This window comes from Geospiza fortis, unplaced genomic scaffold, assembly GCF_000277835.1.
Source record: "Geospiza fortis unplaced genomic scaffold, GeoFor_1.0 scaffold447, whole genome shotgun sequence".
NCBI lineage: Eukaryota > Metazoa > Chordata > Aves > Passeriformes > Thraupidae > Geospiza > Geospiza fortis.
In genome coordinates, this window is record NW_005054467.1 from 380,096 (window position 1) to 394,295 (window position 14,200).

At 39.0% G+C, this 14,200-nt stretch overlaps 1 protein-coding gene across 1 annotated transcript in view; it reads left to right on the top strand.

The window, feature by feature from the left end:
* Positions 1-3,253: 3,253 nt before the first annotated feature.
* PJA2 (praja ring finger ubiquitin ligase 2) overlaps positions 3,254-14,200 on the top strand; it is a 28,743-nt gene continuing 17,796 nt past the window's right edge. The window contains exons 1-2 of the mRNA XM_005428028.3: positions 3,254-3,526; positions 10,852-11,043. Coding sequence (XP_005428085.3) covers positions 10,854-11,043 — 190 coding nt within the window. The 5' untranslated portion in view covers positions 3,254-3,526; positions 10,852-10,853. The remainder of the gene's footprint in view (positions 3,527-10,851; positions 11,044-14,200) is intronic.

The following is a 14,200-nucleotide window of genomic DNA, read 5'->3' on the forward strand; positions in this document are numbered from 1 at the left end:
GTGTTTAGGTCCTTTTTCTATACTGTAACATATTCAGCACATTTTTTTTCAGTGTAGTTCTTGATTTGCATTTGTCTGTGCACACAGTTAAGCAGTTTAGAAGAATGACTTTTGATTGGATTTTTGCCACACTATCTAGAAAAAAATGTGTACTGTAGCAATGAAGAATGGTGTCAGACTGTTAGTGTTCTCTTTAATGCAGAAATGAAGAATACATACTTTATGGATTGAAATTTCATTTGGGAGAAGTATGCTTATTTAAAATTGTGTAAGCAAATGTACGTAATAAAATAAGTTTTCTTGTAGCTGAGTCAGCCTCTCACAGAATTTATTTTTCTCTCACCCACTAAGAAAGGAAGAAGCCTGGAAAAAAGTTATTAACAAAAATCTTTATTTTGAAGTTGCATTAAAATGCAGGATGAGAACTTCTGTGAAATAGGCCTGTTTTTAAAATTTCCTTTGCTGGTAGAGTGAATGGCAGTTTAGTAAGGTGCAAGAGTTCTTGACAGATCAAAACCGCATCTAAATAAGAAATAGCCATGAGTTGTTGCCTTGTTAAGATAACTGATCCTAGGAAGATGTGTGCCTTTACAAAAGTAGTTTAGCATAGCAAGTGAAAAGCACTGATAGGGTGTACTGAATGACTTCCACAAACACTGTAATGGGTATTTGTTGCAAAAAGTTGATCTGGCATTGCTACCATTTTTACACAGTAATCTCCCTGGTGGCCCATGGTATTTGTTGAGCTGTGTTTGTTTTGATTCTTGGATTCTTAGGAAGGTTTGAATGAAACCAGAAGTATTACTGTGCTGTACAGCAGTAGGGCTGTTTTTGGGGCAGGCAGGTGGTTGCGGGGTGAGTCACATTCATTTGGTGTCTGAGGTAATTGGAGGTGTGGATGTTGTTTGGAGCTGTGACTATATAACTTATAATTCTCTCAAGGCTTGTCCTAATAGTATTTTGAAAAATATGGGGAACAAATTGGTTTTAATTAATTTAATTCACTGATACAGTAATAAGCCCCCTGCATTTTAGTGGCTATGTGTGTAAATCCAGTAGAGCCCACTTCAGTTGCAGTGGTGCTTCAGCAATCCTGTATCTATATGTTTGATAGTGTATGTTTATAGGTTCTAAAGGGCTACTTTGCATTTATTTCAGTTGGAAAATGTGTTTAAGGCTTCAGTTACTAATGTGAAATAAACACTCAAGTTACAGAAACAACTTGGAATGTGGAATAAGCAGATAAACCCTGACTACTAGAGAAGGACAATGAGCTCATCTCAGCCTTCTGTTCAGAGCATCCATGGACAGGGGGTACTGTGATTGTCCCTAAAGGAGATACTCACTTGAACCAGTGTCTGGAACTTCAGCTTTTGATAGCCTGGGCTCAAACAAAACTCACCATGCCGTTTATTAGGGTAGTGTCCTGAAGCTCTTGTAGTGGTGCTGTGCATGTTTAATAGGGGGGCAGTTATTTGAGTTGTCAAGGTGCAAAATGCAGTAGTTCTTACAAGAGCCTAGGTTGTCATACAGGCCATACCTGGCTGTCTGTTTATGTGGAGCAAGGCAATGACTTATTTATATGGGAAATTGAGGTAATTATTGATGAGCTCGTAGTAATGAGTGCAGTACTGTGCTAGGATGACAGAGTGGATGGTCATGTAAATTGCTAAATGCTCATGTGTTGTGATGGGAAAAATACTTATAAATTCTGCTGCCAATGGCATTAATCATTCTGAGTAGTTTTAAAACAGCTTTTCAAATTTGATTAATTTACAGTGTGATGTTTTTATTATGCAACATTTCAGGTAAGTAAATATGTGACTGTGGAAGATGAGAGAATTCCATGTGGCGCATGTGTGTGTGTGTCCTTAAAAATTATTAAAACAGAACCTGAAAAGTTTCTGGTTGTTCAGATTCTGAAGTCCCCTGTGATTTTTATGTATTGCTGTAACATCATCAATATCTCTCTGCCAGAAGCAAAGCAGGGAAAAGAAAATTCAAGATCATAACAACTTTGAGATTTAAGTTATGCTACTAGTTGATACTGTAGAAAAGTGTAATACAGAGAAATGATCGTGAGGGTAGATTGTGGATTATTTCTTAGGAGATTAGTGATATTTGGTTATACCAAAGTGTCCTATCATGTCAGCTTAGTGTCAGAATGTTCCAAAACATTCAAGAGAAGTTTCCCTAACCCAGGTGCTTTTAAGCAATAGCAAAGTCTGCCTTTTGTTTTGGTGGTGCTATAGTCAACTTCATATGTTAACTAGATCTTTATTCATTATGTGTCTGGTGAATCAGATATTTATTGTTTGGAGCTTAAAAAAATTGTGGTGTAGGGTTCTGAGAGTACTGTCAGGAACCTGCAGCAGTATTTCTGAGGCCTGAAATTTGGCTCCTAGGTAATGGATCTGTAATATGCTTCCATGATTGTAATAAAGTGCTTTAAGTGCAAAGTGTCTTTTAAAAGGAGATGACAAAAAAAAAGACTTGTACCACACCAAATAAACCCACTGCAATTTCATACAGCGTGTTAATTGTGTAACCTTTCAAATATTTTTGAAAACAAAAGAAGTGTAAAAGTAATAAAAATTAATTTTGCTTTATCTTCTGTGTGAAAACAAGCAAATAGTTATAGGTAGTCACGTTGTAGCACCCAAAGATTTCCCACTCCATCTAAAAGTAGGTATGTAGGACTGTGACTCCTGCCTGGGGGCAGAATAAATATCTGAAATTCTGGTTAGGGAAATGACTGTGGAGCTGGTAAGGACCTCAAACTTGTCAGGCTTATTCTCTTTCCCAGCCCTTCCTCCCAGGGATTCTTCACCCGATGTTTGTTTGTTTGAATACTTTTCTTTGGGCTGTGTTTCTGCTGGATATTTTTCTGCCTCCCCAGGCATTCTGTTTGTGGGATACAATGTCCTTACTGGTAGAAACATTTCCCTTGTGTCATTTCCGTGTGTTGTTTCTATGTGTCAGGGAAAACAGTGATCTTTTTAGAAGCGGGCTGTTTAAAAACTATATGCAGAGCATAAGATCTGATTTACATTGTTGGTCAGGATACAAGTGTTACTTTTCCTGTCCCGTAGTTTTCACTCTAATGCAGCTCTGTGTGTTGCTATTTGCCAAAACGGAGGGAAGCAATGATTTGACTTTTGTCTATTGTGGTCCTCTATAATCCTCCACTGCCTTTCTGCTTACCTGAACATTGCCAATTGTTCCCCCTTTAGTAATTCCCTCAGTTGTTTTTTCCTTTGACAATAACCTCTCATGCTTCTCTTTTTGAGAATGATTTTGCTTCTTCACAGGTTTATTGGAATCACTTCAGATTCTGTTTCATGACACTTCAGGTGAACTCTCCTGTCTGTTGATTGGATCAGAGGCTTTTGTTACCCTTGAATCCAAGATAAAGAATTAAGGTTATGAAAAAAGAAGAGTTTGAAGTGCTGAGACCTCACTGTTCTTCAGGGAAAAAAACCAAAACCAACAACAAAACAAAACACCTCCAAAATTTGAAAAAAAGGTTTAGAAGTTGCTTTTACTGCTTCTAATAATGGATAAGGTTTGATTACCTGTTTTAGGTTAATTTTGCTTTAATAAAGACAGTTATAGAAGATGATAGCAATGCAAAAACACATCTTCTGGTCTTCTAGTCTGATGAATTATATCTCTCCATCAAGTAAGAGTTTCCAGGGCCTGTACTTCCACCTTGGGATTCTTTTGGCATTTCTAGTTGCAGTGTTTATCGGGAGGAAAGGAAGTGATTGTTCTGGTTTCTTAAAGTGCTTTGGGGTCATCTGCACTGACAAAAGTAAAAGTGTACCTTTTCTGCTTAGAGTGTAGACAAGTTGGCATTTTGGTGATTATTCGCTTCTATTTGAAGTGTTTCACCTCCAGAGACATGCTTCCTCCTCTGGGAAGTTTATAATCAGAACTTGAATAAGAATACGAGATGTGAAAGTCATAAGAAGAGAGGAGAGATATGGGGGTGGGGAGTTGGTGTCTGCATTTCTGTATGTCTTCCAACAGGTAGTAGGTAAAAATCACTACTTCTGCACCCTTAGTTTAGTACACCTACTTAGAATACAAAAGCTTCTGATATTGGGGAAGGAGGGAGATAAGAAAGCTTGCCTGATGATTAGCAGCACATAATAGTGTTCTGTATTAGCAGAATAGATTGCTACAGGGACTACTGGTGAAGTTAGGCTTTTTATTCTCAAAGTTACAATGCTAGCTTTCTATGGGAGGATGGCGCTTGCTATTACTTGGCTAGTGCATGGGCATACACATTGTCCTCATCTTTAAAAGCTTCTAGTACTGCAGTTGCTTAATCTTCCCTCTTGAGATTTAATGTGTAATTTCTGCTGAAGCTATTAGTAGGATAAAAGCTGTAAAACTGATTATTACAGTGGTAAGGCAAAGCTGTCAGTTTATCAGATCAAACAGAGGATTGAGGATTTTCATCAGGGGAGATGAAAATGATGCATTCAAACTATTTACAGTTATGTGTAAGAAAGTAAAGAGAACGGGGCTGAAGTCAGAGCAAGTCAGTATAAAAAACATGGAAATAGTGCAGGAGTTGTGCATAGCACTGAAGCAGATAGACCCTCAGAAAATGGTGTAAAATCAGTACTGGAATGGCTCAGTTCTACCACCTCAGCTGTGCTAATGCAACAGCCTACTGAGCTTCTTAAAAATGAAGACAGACTTAGACTCTCAAAGAAAAGGATCTGGCAGAGCTGAGTAAGTTAATCCAGGCTGCTTTAGAGCTTGACAGCCAGCCATTGCAGTGACACCTGAAGCTGCATCAGAGCAGCCACCCTAATTCTGGCTCCTTGGCTGAAGTCAACAGATGGTATACATCAGCCTAGGAGGATTCTGTGCTCTTGTGGTGGTCAGAAGAGCCTGGATGAGAGGAGATGTGCAGGATCTTCAGCTGTAGGAGGATGTTTAAGGACAGAAAGGAACTGCCTCATGTTGGTTGGTTGTTGGTTCAGACACCACCGTATGGAAGGTGATGGCTGGGCTCCACTTATTAAGGGAGTTCTGGACTTGAAGAATTTTTGTTTCTGCTTCGTGACTTGTCCTGTGAATATATCCAATGCATTTCTTCTTGTCCTGTGAATATAACCACTGCATATCAGTGGTTGCATATCAGCAGCCACTGATACCTTCATGTATACACTTAATTCACTCCTGTTTGTATAGTGACAGGACTTGCTCCATTTCAAGTCTGGCAAAATTTTTTCCTAACTTGGGTAGAGTTGTGAATTGTTTATGGTGTTTATAGGAGGTCATTATTGAGATTTGGAGAATATAGACAATGTCCAAAATAGTAATCAACTTCTTTCTTTTGGCCTTCATGTTGACTAATGCTTTGGTAAATGCAGAAATTTAATTATTTGTAAAATTAATAGTAATATTAATAGACTGTCATAATTCAGAACTTCAGTTTTGCATTTATGGCACAAATTTCATGCAAAACTGCAGGCTTTTAAGGAAATACAAAACAGAAACCATTTAGTAGTTAAGTGGGAGGAAGCTGCTCATTGTTTGCTGGTGATCATTTGCCTCTTTTGGGAAGAGTCTCAGATCACTATCAGAATATTTTGATATGATCATGGCTTTTGGAGGTCTATTTCTTTTTAAATGTAATGTGAGAGGTAAAAAACACAACTAAACAATATTCTAATTTAAAATTAAATCAATAGTGGACCAGTGTGACAGCTTATTGAATTTGGGCTACAGGCTACTTGCAGCCTCAGGCAGAGACAAGGAACTAGATTGAGTAAAAATATTGACTTGGTGGAATCTGTAGCTCAAAGGAGAGTTCAAAATGACCTGTAAGGTTGATGAAAAGACAATGCCTGGAAAGTATGTCCCTGAAGCATATTCCATTTGTCAGTGTACTTGTAGCTGAGCTGATACTGCTTATGAAAATAATTGCTACTGTGTTCTCAGATATCCTAGTCAGGAGACTTAAGTCATTTCTAAACCAGAGAATTTGAGGAAGGAAGGTTGAATGGATTGGATCCATGAGAAAAATATTTGATTTTTGCTTATCATCCAGTGTACAGTTTTAAGCTGTGATAGAGCTAAATTTCTATACGAGTGTTTGCATGGGATAACATTCTGAATGTTTACTGAAAACAGTGTTGATAACACAGGGATGTTTTTGTAATTGCTAGCTGAGCCCTTTTCTGCTTCTCACTCCACCTGTGAGAAGGTTGGGGGTGCACAAGGAGCTGGAGGGGACACAGCCAGGACAGCTGACCCCAACTGACCAGAGGGATATTTGAGACCACGTGGCGTCAAGCTCAGCTGGTAGCGGGAGGAAGGTTGGCCAGGCTGCTGTGACTTTGTAACTGTCTGAGCATTGTTGGGTTGCTGGTGAGCAATTAGGGGTTATTTGTGTTGTTTCTTTTCCCTTGCTTTCATGTCTTTGTCTTCTTATTTATTGTTTCCCTAAAAAACCCCAAATTCCAAAACACTTTATCACAGCCCATGGGTTTTTTCATTTTTACCCTTCTTAATCTCTCTCCATATCAACTGGGTTGGAGAGTGAGCACCTGTGTGGTGCTTAGCTGCCTACAGGGGTTAGATTCTGGTGTATGGTTTTCTGAGGCTGAGATTAATACCAGACCACAAAAGTAAATTTTAACTGAATATTCTTTGCTTTGAGTATTAATCTGCTAGTGTATGTAGTCTGAAGCTTGTAAGCATTGTAAAAAATTTAAATAATTTCAGTGTTAATCTGCCCATAGAGGCAAGAGAAGAAAATTGTGACAGTAGTATGTTGTTTCACTTATTTAAATTGAAATATTCCTCTCATTTTTGGGATTATTGTGTGCCTTTGTTCTGTTAACTGAAATGAAGTAATGGTGCTTAGCAAACTGAAAATTCTCCTTTCTAATTATTTTCTTTTTTTAATTCATCTGCACTTAAAAGCTTTCAATACCTGCATGGAAGAAAGAGATGTAGAATACTGGTTCCATGTAAAAAAATTGGATAATGCAGTTTAAAAGAATTTGAATACTTTTCCTGCAACATTTATTTGTGTTGATCAGAGCTATGATTTCATTTTGATTCAGAAATAGTCAATTAAGGGGGAGGGTGTGAAGAATATGAGTTGGTTTTAAGTTTTGCCCATTTGACAGCCAAATGAATTCATATACTTCTGGGAATAAATGCAGATGTATTTTTTTTAAGATGGTAACCTAGAAAACAGTAATCGTGTCAGTATAACATGCATTCCCTTTTAAAACTTTGAATGTGAAATTCTGTTGTTGCCTTGTAGGAGAAAATATTTTCTGTAATTCATGGATATAAGAGAAAAAAGAGCGATTTTGGAGGATAAAGGATTTATTTTTATTTCTGTGTCAAGTGTTGAGATTGGGTCCAGAATGTGCATGCAAGTTTTTTTACAAATGCTAGGAAAATCTGAAGAACATTTAAAAAAAAAATTGTTAAAACATTGCAAATATACTTCTTAGAAATATTTGAGCCGAACTTCACATTTCTTAAAAAAAAAAAAAAAAAGCAAAAAAAAAAAAGCTAGTCAAATAGTTCCTGCAGCAGAAGGAGAACTTAGAACTGTTTCCCTCCAACTTCTTGACCAATCCCCTCTGGGCCCTTCAGCCGCATTCTGCCAAGCTTTTTCCTTCTGTGTAATAGGGCTACTGTAAGAAGTCCCTCTCCAGCTCTCTTGTAACCCCACTTTAGGTACTGGAAGGTTGCTGTAAGGTCTTCCTGGAGCCTTCACCAGGCAGAAGAGCCCCAGCTCTCTCAGCCTGTCTTCATAGGAGGGGTGCTCAAGCCTCAGATCACCTTCGTGGCCCTCAGTCATGCGCTCCTTGACCCAAGAGAGCTGCTGCTCATGTCACTAGTTCACAGGATGTGATGGAGTTGAGGAGACAGGAGGGAACAAAAGGTAATGGAGAGGAGAGTAAAGGGAGGTGACCAGGTTTCAGTGGGTGAGGACAGGATCCTGCCAGCATCCATCTGAGCAGGAAATTCCAGTCCTACATGTGGCTCTGTAAATCGGTTTGAGTTTTGGGGGTTTTTTTGTAGTATTGTGGTCAAGAACATGGATGATTTCTGTAAAATAAGTTACAGTGCTACATTGTGAACACTTGAAGGCATGCATCTACTCTAATCTTGAACACTTACATCTGGAAAAAGGGGGATTTTTCCCCCCCCCCCTTTTTTAAATCTGTGGAAGAGGACAAGTTGGTTAGGATTTGATTAGATTCTGGGGCTTTCTGTGCTACAGCCTGTAATTTGCTGTCTCTAGGGAGTGGTGTCCTTAGTGCAGTGTTGGTAGAAGTAGAGGAAGCACACGACTTTGTCAGTCATTAAGGCAGTGCCTGTTAAAGGCTGGACCTACGTGTTTGTGAACTGTGCATTTTATGAGACAATCACTCTCATTTTTTAATCAGTTCTGGTAATCCAAAATGCTTTCCTGTTCATGATCCTTTTGAGGAATTCAGGTGGCTGTAATAATGTTCTGGAAGTATGGAGGTGTGTGTATAAACTTCTTCAGCCAGAGACATGAATAATCACCTCATTTTCCCTATACCTTAGTTATTTGTTCACTGGTGTGTTGCTTCTCTAAGACTAGTCAGTTTTGCAGAAATGCATCTTGTCAGGGACTATTGGGTGAGCTTTGAACAGGTCTAATGAGCAGACCTTCTGAAGCAGTACCCATTCCTTAGGCTGAGCTAGCCTGGAAGAAATACCTGAGAGAGGATATTGTGTTTCACAGCTTCATTGTGTGAAAGGTTTCTTGTAAATTGGTCTCTGCATTCATGTGGCTAAATGCTGCTCGTTTTAGGCATGTAGGTAAATAAGTGCATGCCTCCATCTCTTATTTTTTAGATGTTTTGTATTTAGCTAGAAGTAAGCCTCTCCTGAAAATCAAATGTGACAGCCATACCTCCAGTAAGTGGTGACAACTTCCACTGTCTTGATCCAGTAAGTCTTCCCCAGGACAGAAGAATAATAACTGCCTGCTCTATCTTCTAGAAACAGTTGAATACATGATGAGAGACTCTGTATGCGAGAGCATTATTTGGAACAAAAAATGTAGTGCATTAAACAGATTTTGCACATTGTGAACATCAGTTTTTTAAAAATGAAACATTTGCATTCAGAGAGCTTGACTCTGTTGAGTGGACATCTGGTTTTGAACAATACCGATGTTTTAGAGAACAAAATGACATTAGGAGTTATGCAATTTTGTTGTATTTTTACCTTGTTTGTTTCAACCACTTGTTTGAGAACAGATTTCTGCATTGCTACTCTGATTTACTAATTGAACTATTGGATTTTATTATGCAGATTTGGATGTGGCTGCTCATTGTCAGCTCCTTCTGGCAGTCTGCTGACCAACCATGTTGTAATGAAGGGAAATTTCAGAACTGTCAGAGCTTGGTTGAAAATAAATAACTTGCTGGTTGACTTAATAAAAATATTAACTACTGGCTGACTAGATAGGAAAATGAATTGTCAGTCCTGTTATTTGTTGCATTAGTTGCCAGGATTTTTGTTTTGCAAAGATGCCAGAGTTTTCACCTTTCTAAAGATTGCAAAAATCGTATAGTTAATAACAAAACAAACAGGTTCTGGTTTTTAATGTAGGATGGGCAGGTCTGGACAAATACTCAAAAATATTTCCAGGGAAAATTATGTGTGATCAAATTACATAGAGCTTCATAGATGAATGAGGAAAAAAAACCTCAGATACCTGCTAATTTTTTACCTTCTTCCAAGGTTCAATTTCTTTCATATGTCTCCGCACATAGATACTCTTTTTAAGTGTAATGAAGAGATTAGTTGCACAGCCAGGAAATAAAAAAGCTTTCATATTTTTCTAAGTTCATAGTACTCTATATTAATGGTTGCAAACTTTATCTTCCTTGTCTTTAATGTTAACTTTTTAATTTGGTGAGTTTCAAGAACAGAAAGTTTTTAATTCCGTATCTACTAAAGATTAAAAGTGACTTAGAGGGACACAAAGAAGTCAGTGTATAACTGAAATAGTGAACTTCTAATTGCATTTGTACAAGCAACAGCTTTTGGGCATGAACCCTTGTGTTAGATTATTAATCCTGATAATACTGCTGTATTAAAATCTCTCTTTATTACAATATTGGCAGCCTTTTTCCACCTTTTCTCAAGTTCCTTTTTACTCCTTATCCCGTATTTTCTTGGTAAAAGCTGTAAGTTTCATTAATATGAAAAACTGCTGCAAGAAGAAGCAGTGTGTGGGCAATGCTTTGTATGGTGATGCCTGAACATACTACCTCTAGCAGTAAGAATAAAGCCTTTCCTCTGGGACTTTCATTTTAGAAGGTGTGGTTTGATTAATTATACTTTTCCAGTCACAAAGATAAGCTAGCTAGAGCTGCTTGAATTGTGCTGTATTAACTGAAGGATTTTTCATTGTAGTGATTGCAAATCTTTTCTGCAAGCTGATTTATGTGTTGCGTCAGATTTATGAACAGAGTGGAAAAAAGAAAAGCTGAGACATCTGGGATTGATTTTTAAAAAACCAAATTATTAAGTCTCTGTTATGTACTAAAAACTTGTTAAGATGGGGGTACAATCAGTGTTTGTCAATATTATTGTGTAGATGAAAACTTAGTTACAATGCTTTCATAACATATGGGCCCAGAGCACTCTATGTTCTTAATAATCATGTTGTAAATGAAGCTTAAGACTTTAGAGAAATAGAAAATTCCTAGATAAAAAAGTGTATCAAAGTTCTAAGGGAGAGGGAAACTGCAAAGACATATTGTTGTTTAACAAGTATCTCTGTCTTTTTCTTTCCTCCATAATCTTGTGTAGCAATGGGCCAAGGACTTGGCAAAACTGCCTGGCCCAAACCTGCAGGAGCATATCAGACTACTACAGGTGGAAGAAGACTTTCCTTTGTTGGGTTTAGACCATTTTTGAATAATCAAGACATAGATGGACATCAACAGAACGACAACTGCAAACAATTAGGATTGGAAGATGTTCAGAAAGAGAATTCTTTATGTATGTATATATCTTTGTGTATGTGCCATTTTGTTGCAAACTGGGATGCTTGGGGCTGGAGGAGAAAGGTACCCTGAGAGCCATATAAGTGGCTCATGTTATTGAGCCACTTAAATAACATGAAAAGTACATTTCCTGTGTCTTTAATTTGCTTTTATGCTAAATTTCATTCTATAAAATATAAGTAATCTAATAAATCTATATTAGGCTATGTAGTTTTGCTTGAAGAACATTCATAATGAGTTAATGTGTTCTAGTAAACTAGAAAACAATAACATTGTTTAGTTCAAATTATTTTGTCTCCAAATTAAAATTCACATTTGGAAGAAAATGCCTATTCTAACCTTCTGTTTAGAATAAGGCTGTGAAATATTTGATGCATCATGAACCAGGTTGTTCTCTTTGTCAACCATAGTGAAAATTAGTTTAAGCCTCTAAAACATCTGTAAAAGTTCCTTTTTTGTGTGTGCATACCAGTTAGACCACTTCCCTTTCTTGTTGAATGCATATTGGATGTTAGTATTTACCAAAATGCCTTCTGTGACATTAGCATCTGAATAATTAATAGAGGAATACATAATACCTTATTGAATTAGAAATATGGTCCCATTTCTTTGCCTGAGGTTTGCAGCTTAAAAAACCTTATTTGATATAGCCTTAGGTCTTCGAAAGTGCCTGGAGGGAAAGGACCTGGGGGTACTTCTCAACACTGGCTGAGTATGAGCCATCAGTGTGCCCAGGTGGGCAAGGGCACCTGGCCTGTGTCAGCAATAGTGTGGCACCAGGGCAGTGACAATCCCCCTGTGCTGGGCACTGGTTAGGTTACAGCTCAAGTAATGTGTCAGGTTCTGTGCCCCTCAGTGCAGGAAGGACATTGAGGGGCTGGAATGTGTCCAGAGAAGGGCAGCAGGCTGGGGAAGGGTCTGGAGTACAAGTCAAATGAAGAGCAGTGAGGGAGCTGGGGGTGTTCAGCCTGAAGAAAAGGAGGTTCAGGGGACCTTCCTGCTCTGTACAATTGCCTGAGTGGAGGCAGGAGTGAGGCGGGTGTGCTTCTTTCTGCCCAATAACAAGTGATGGAACAAGAAAAAATGGCTTCAGATTGCACCAGAGGAGGTTTAATTGGCTGTTAGGGAAAGTATGTTCACCAGAGGGTTTGCCTGTCATTGGAAGAGGCTGCCCAGAAAAGTGGCAGTTGTCAGTTCCTAGTGGTCCTTAAAAGGTGTGCATACATAGTCTAATGGTGGACTTGGCAGTGTTAGATTTATGGTTGCACTTGATACCTTAGTGGTCTTTTCCAGCATAAGTGATTCTATTGCTCTACTAGGTAGCTTTCTTCCCCCTCCTTCCCTTATAGACTATTTTGAAACTGCTTTCTTATTCTAATTTTTTTTTCTTTTTAAATGATATTGGTATAGTGCTGTTTTAGCTTTGTATTCAAGGGTGGTTTTAATTTGTTGCAATTGAAGTGTGTTTACTGTTGTCCATGCTTCATACATTTTCTATACTTTCATCTAGTTAAAGTCTATATCCTGTAAGGCAGTGTTGAGTCTGGAGTGGCGTCTCTATATAATGCTACCACATTTCTGTTTTCAGTTACACAGAGATGCATGCAGTTATTTTATGGGTCATTAGATATATGCAGTTTAAGGGTGTATTATTTCCCTGTTCCTAATACAGTTGCTTTGTATGTAAATTAGTTTAATAACAAAATGCCTTTCCTTTACATGTGTTTGTATGTGTGTTACAACTCTTCAAATTTATCTTACAGAACCATTTTGGATTGATTTACTTTCTTTGTCTCCACTAGGCTACGTTTTTCCCCATCTGTTATTATATTTGGGTGGATAGGTATTACCTACTACCATATTTTCTAAATTAGAAGGAGCTCACAAGCTTCATTGAGTCCAATTCCTGGCCATAGGACCCCAAGAATCCCCAAGAATCACTCTGTGTGCCCGAGAGCATTGTCCAAACACTTCTGCACTCGGTCAGGCTGGTGCTGTAACCACTGCCCTGGGGAGTCTGTTCCAGTGCCAAACATCCTCTGGGGCAAGAGCCTTTACCTGATACCCAGCCTAAACCTGCCTTGACACAAGTTCAGGCCATTCCCTTGGGTCCTGTCACTGTGTACCCCAAAGAGATCAGGGTCTGCTCCTCCTCTTCCTCTGTGGGGTTCTTGAGGACCCCAGTGAGATCTCCCCTCAGTTTTCTCTTCTGCAAGATGAGCAGACCAAGTGATCTCAGCTGCTCTTTGTGTGGCTTCCCCCCATTGGTTCTTCACCATCTTCTTGGCCCTCCTTTAGACATTGTCTAATGTCTTTATATCTTATATAGTGGTACCCAAAACTGCCCCCAGCACCTTACATGAGGCTGCCCCAGAGCACAGTGGGACAATCCCCTTCCGTGCCCAGCTGGGGATGCTGGGCCTGATGCCCCCAGGACAGGACTGACCCTCCGGGCTGCCAGGGCACCGCTTACACATGTTGAACTTCCCATTGACCAGGATCTCCTGTGCTGCTTTCCAGCATCCCAATTTAGTGTCATCAGCAAGCTTACTTAATGTACCTTGAGTCTTATATCTTAGTTTTTTATGAAGATCTGAAGAGCACAGGGATGAGGATGGAGCCCTGTGGAATTCCACTAGTTACAGGTCACCAGTGTGATTTCACTCCATTCACTGTCACCTTTTGTGCCTGACCCATGAGCCAGTTACTCACTCATCACATGTGTTTATGCATCTGTGTGCTGGGTGTTTTGTCCAGAAGGATGCTGTGTGAGGCAGTATCAAAAGCTTTGCTAAAATCTATAAAGATTACATGAACTGGTTCCGTTGATCCAATAGGTGGGATAACTTGTCATGAAAGGAAATTAGGTTTGACAGGCAGGACTTGGCCCTTATGAAGCCGTGGTGGCTGTGACCAGTGGCTGCATTTCCTTCAGGTTTTTCACTGCACCAGAATAGTCATCTCTGTTATTTTTATCAGTGACTGAAGTGGACTGACAGGCCTGCCTTTCCAGGGTCATCCTTGCCCTCCTTGAAAACCGGGACAGCATTAGCTATGGTCTAGTTAGCTGGGACCTCTACAGTTTCCCAGAATTGTTCAAAAATCATGGAGAGAGGCCTTGCTGTGATATCAGCTGACCAGTTGACTACCCT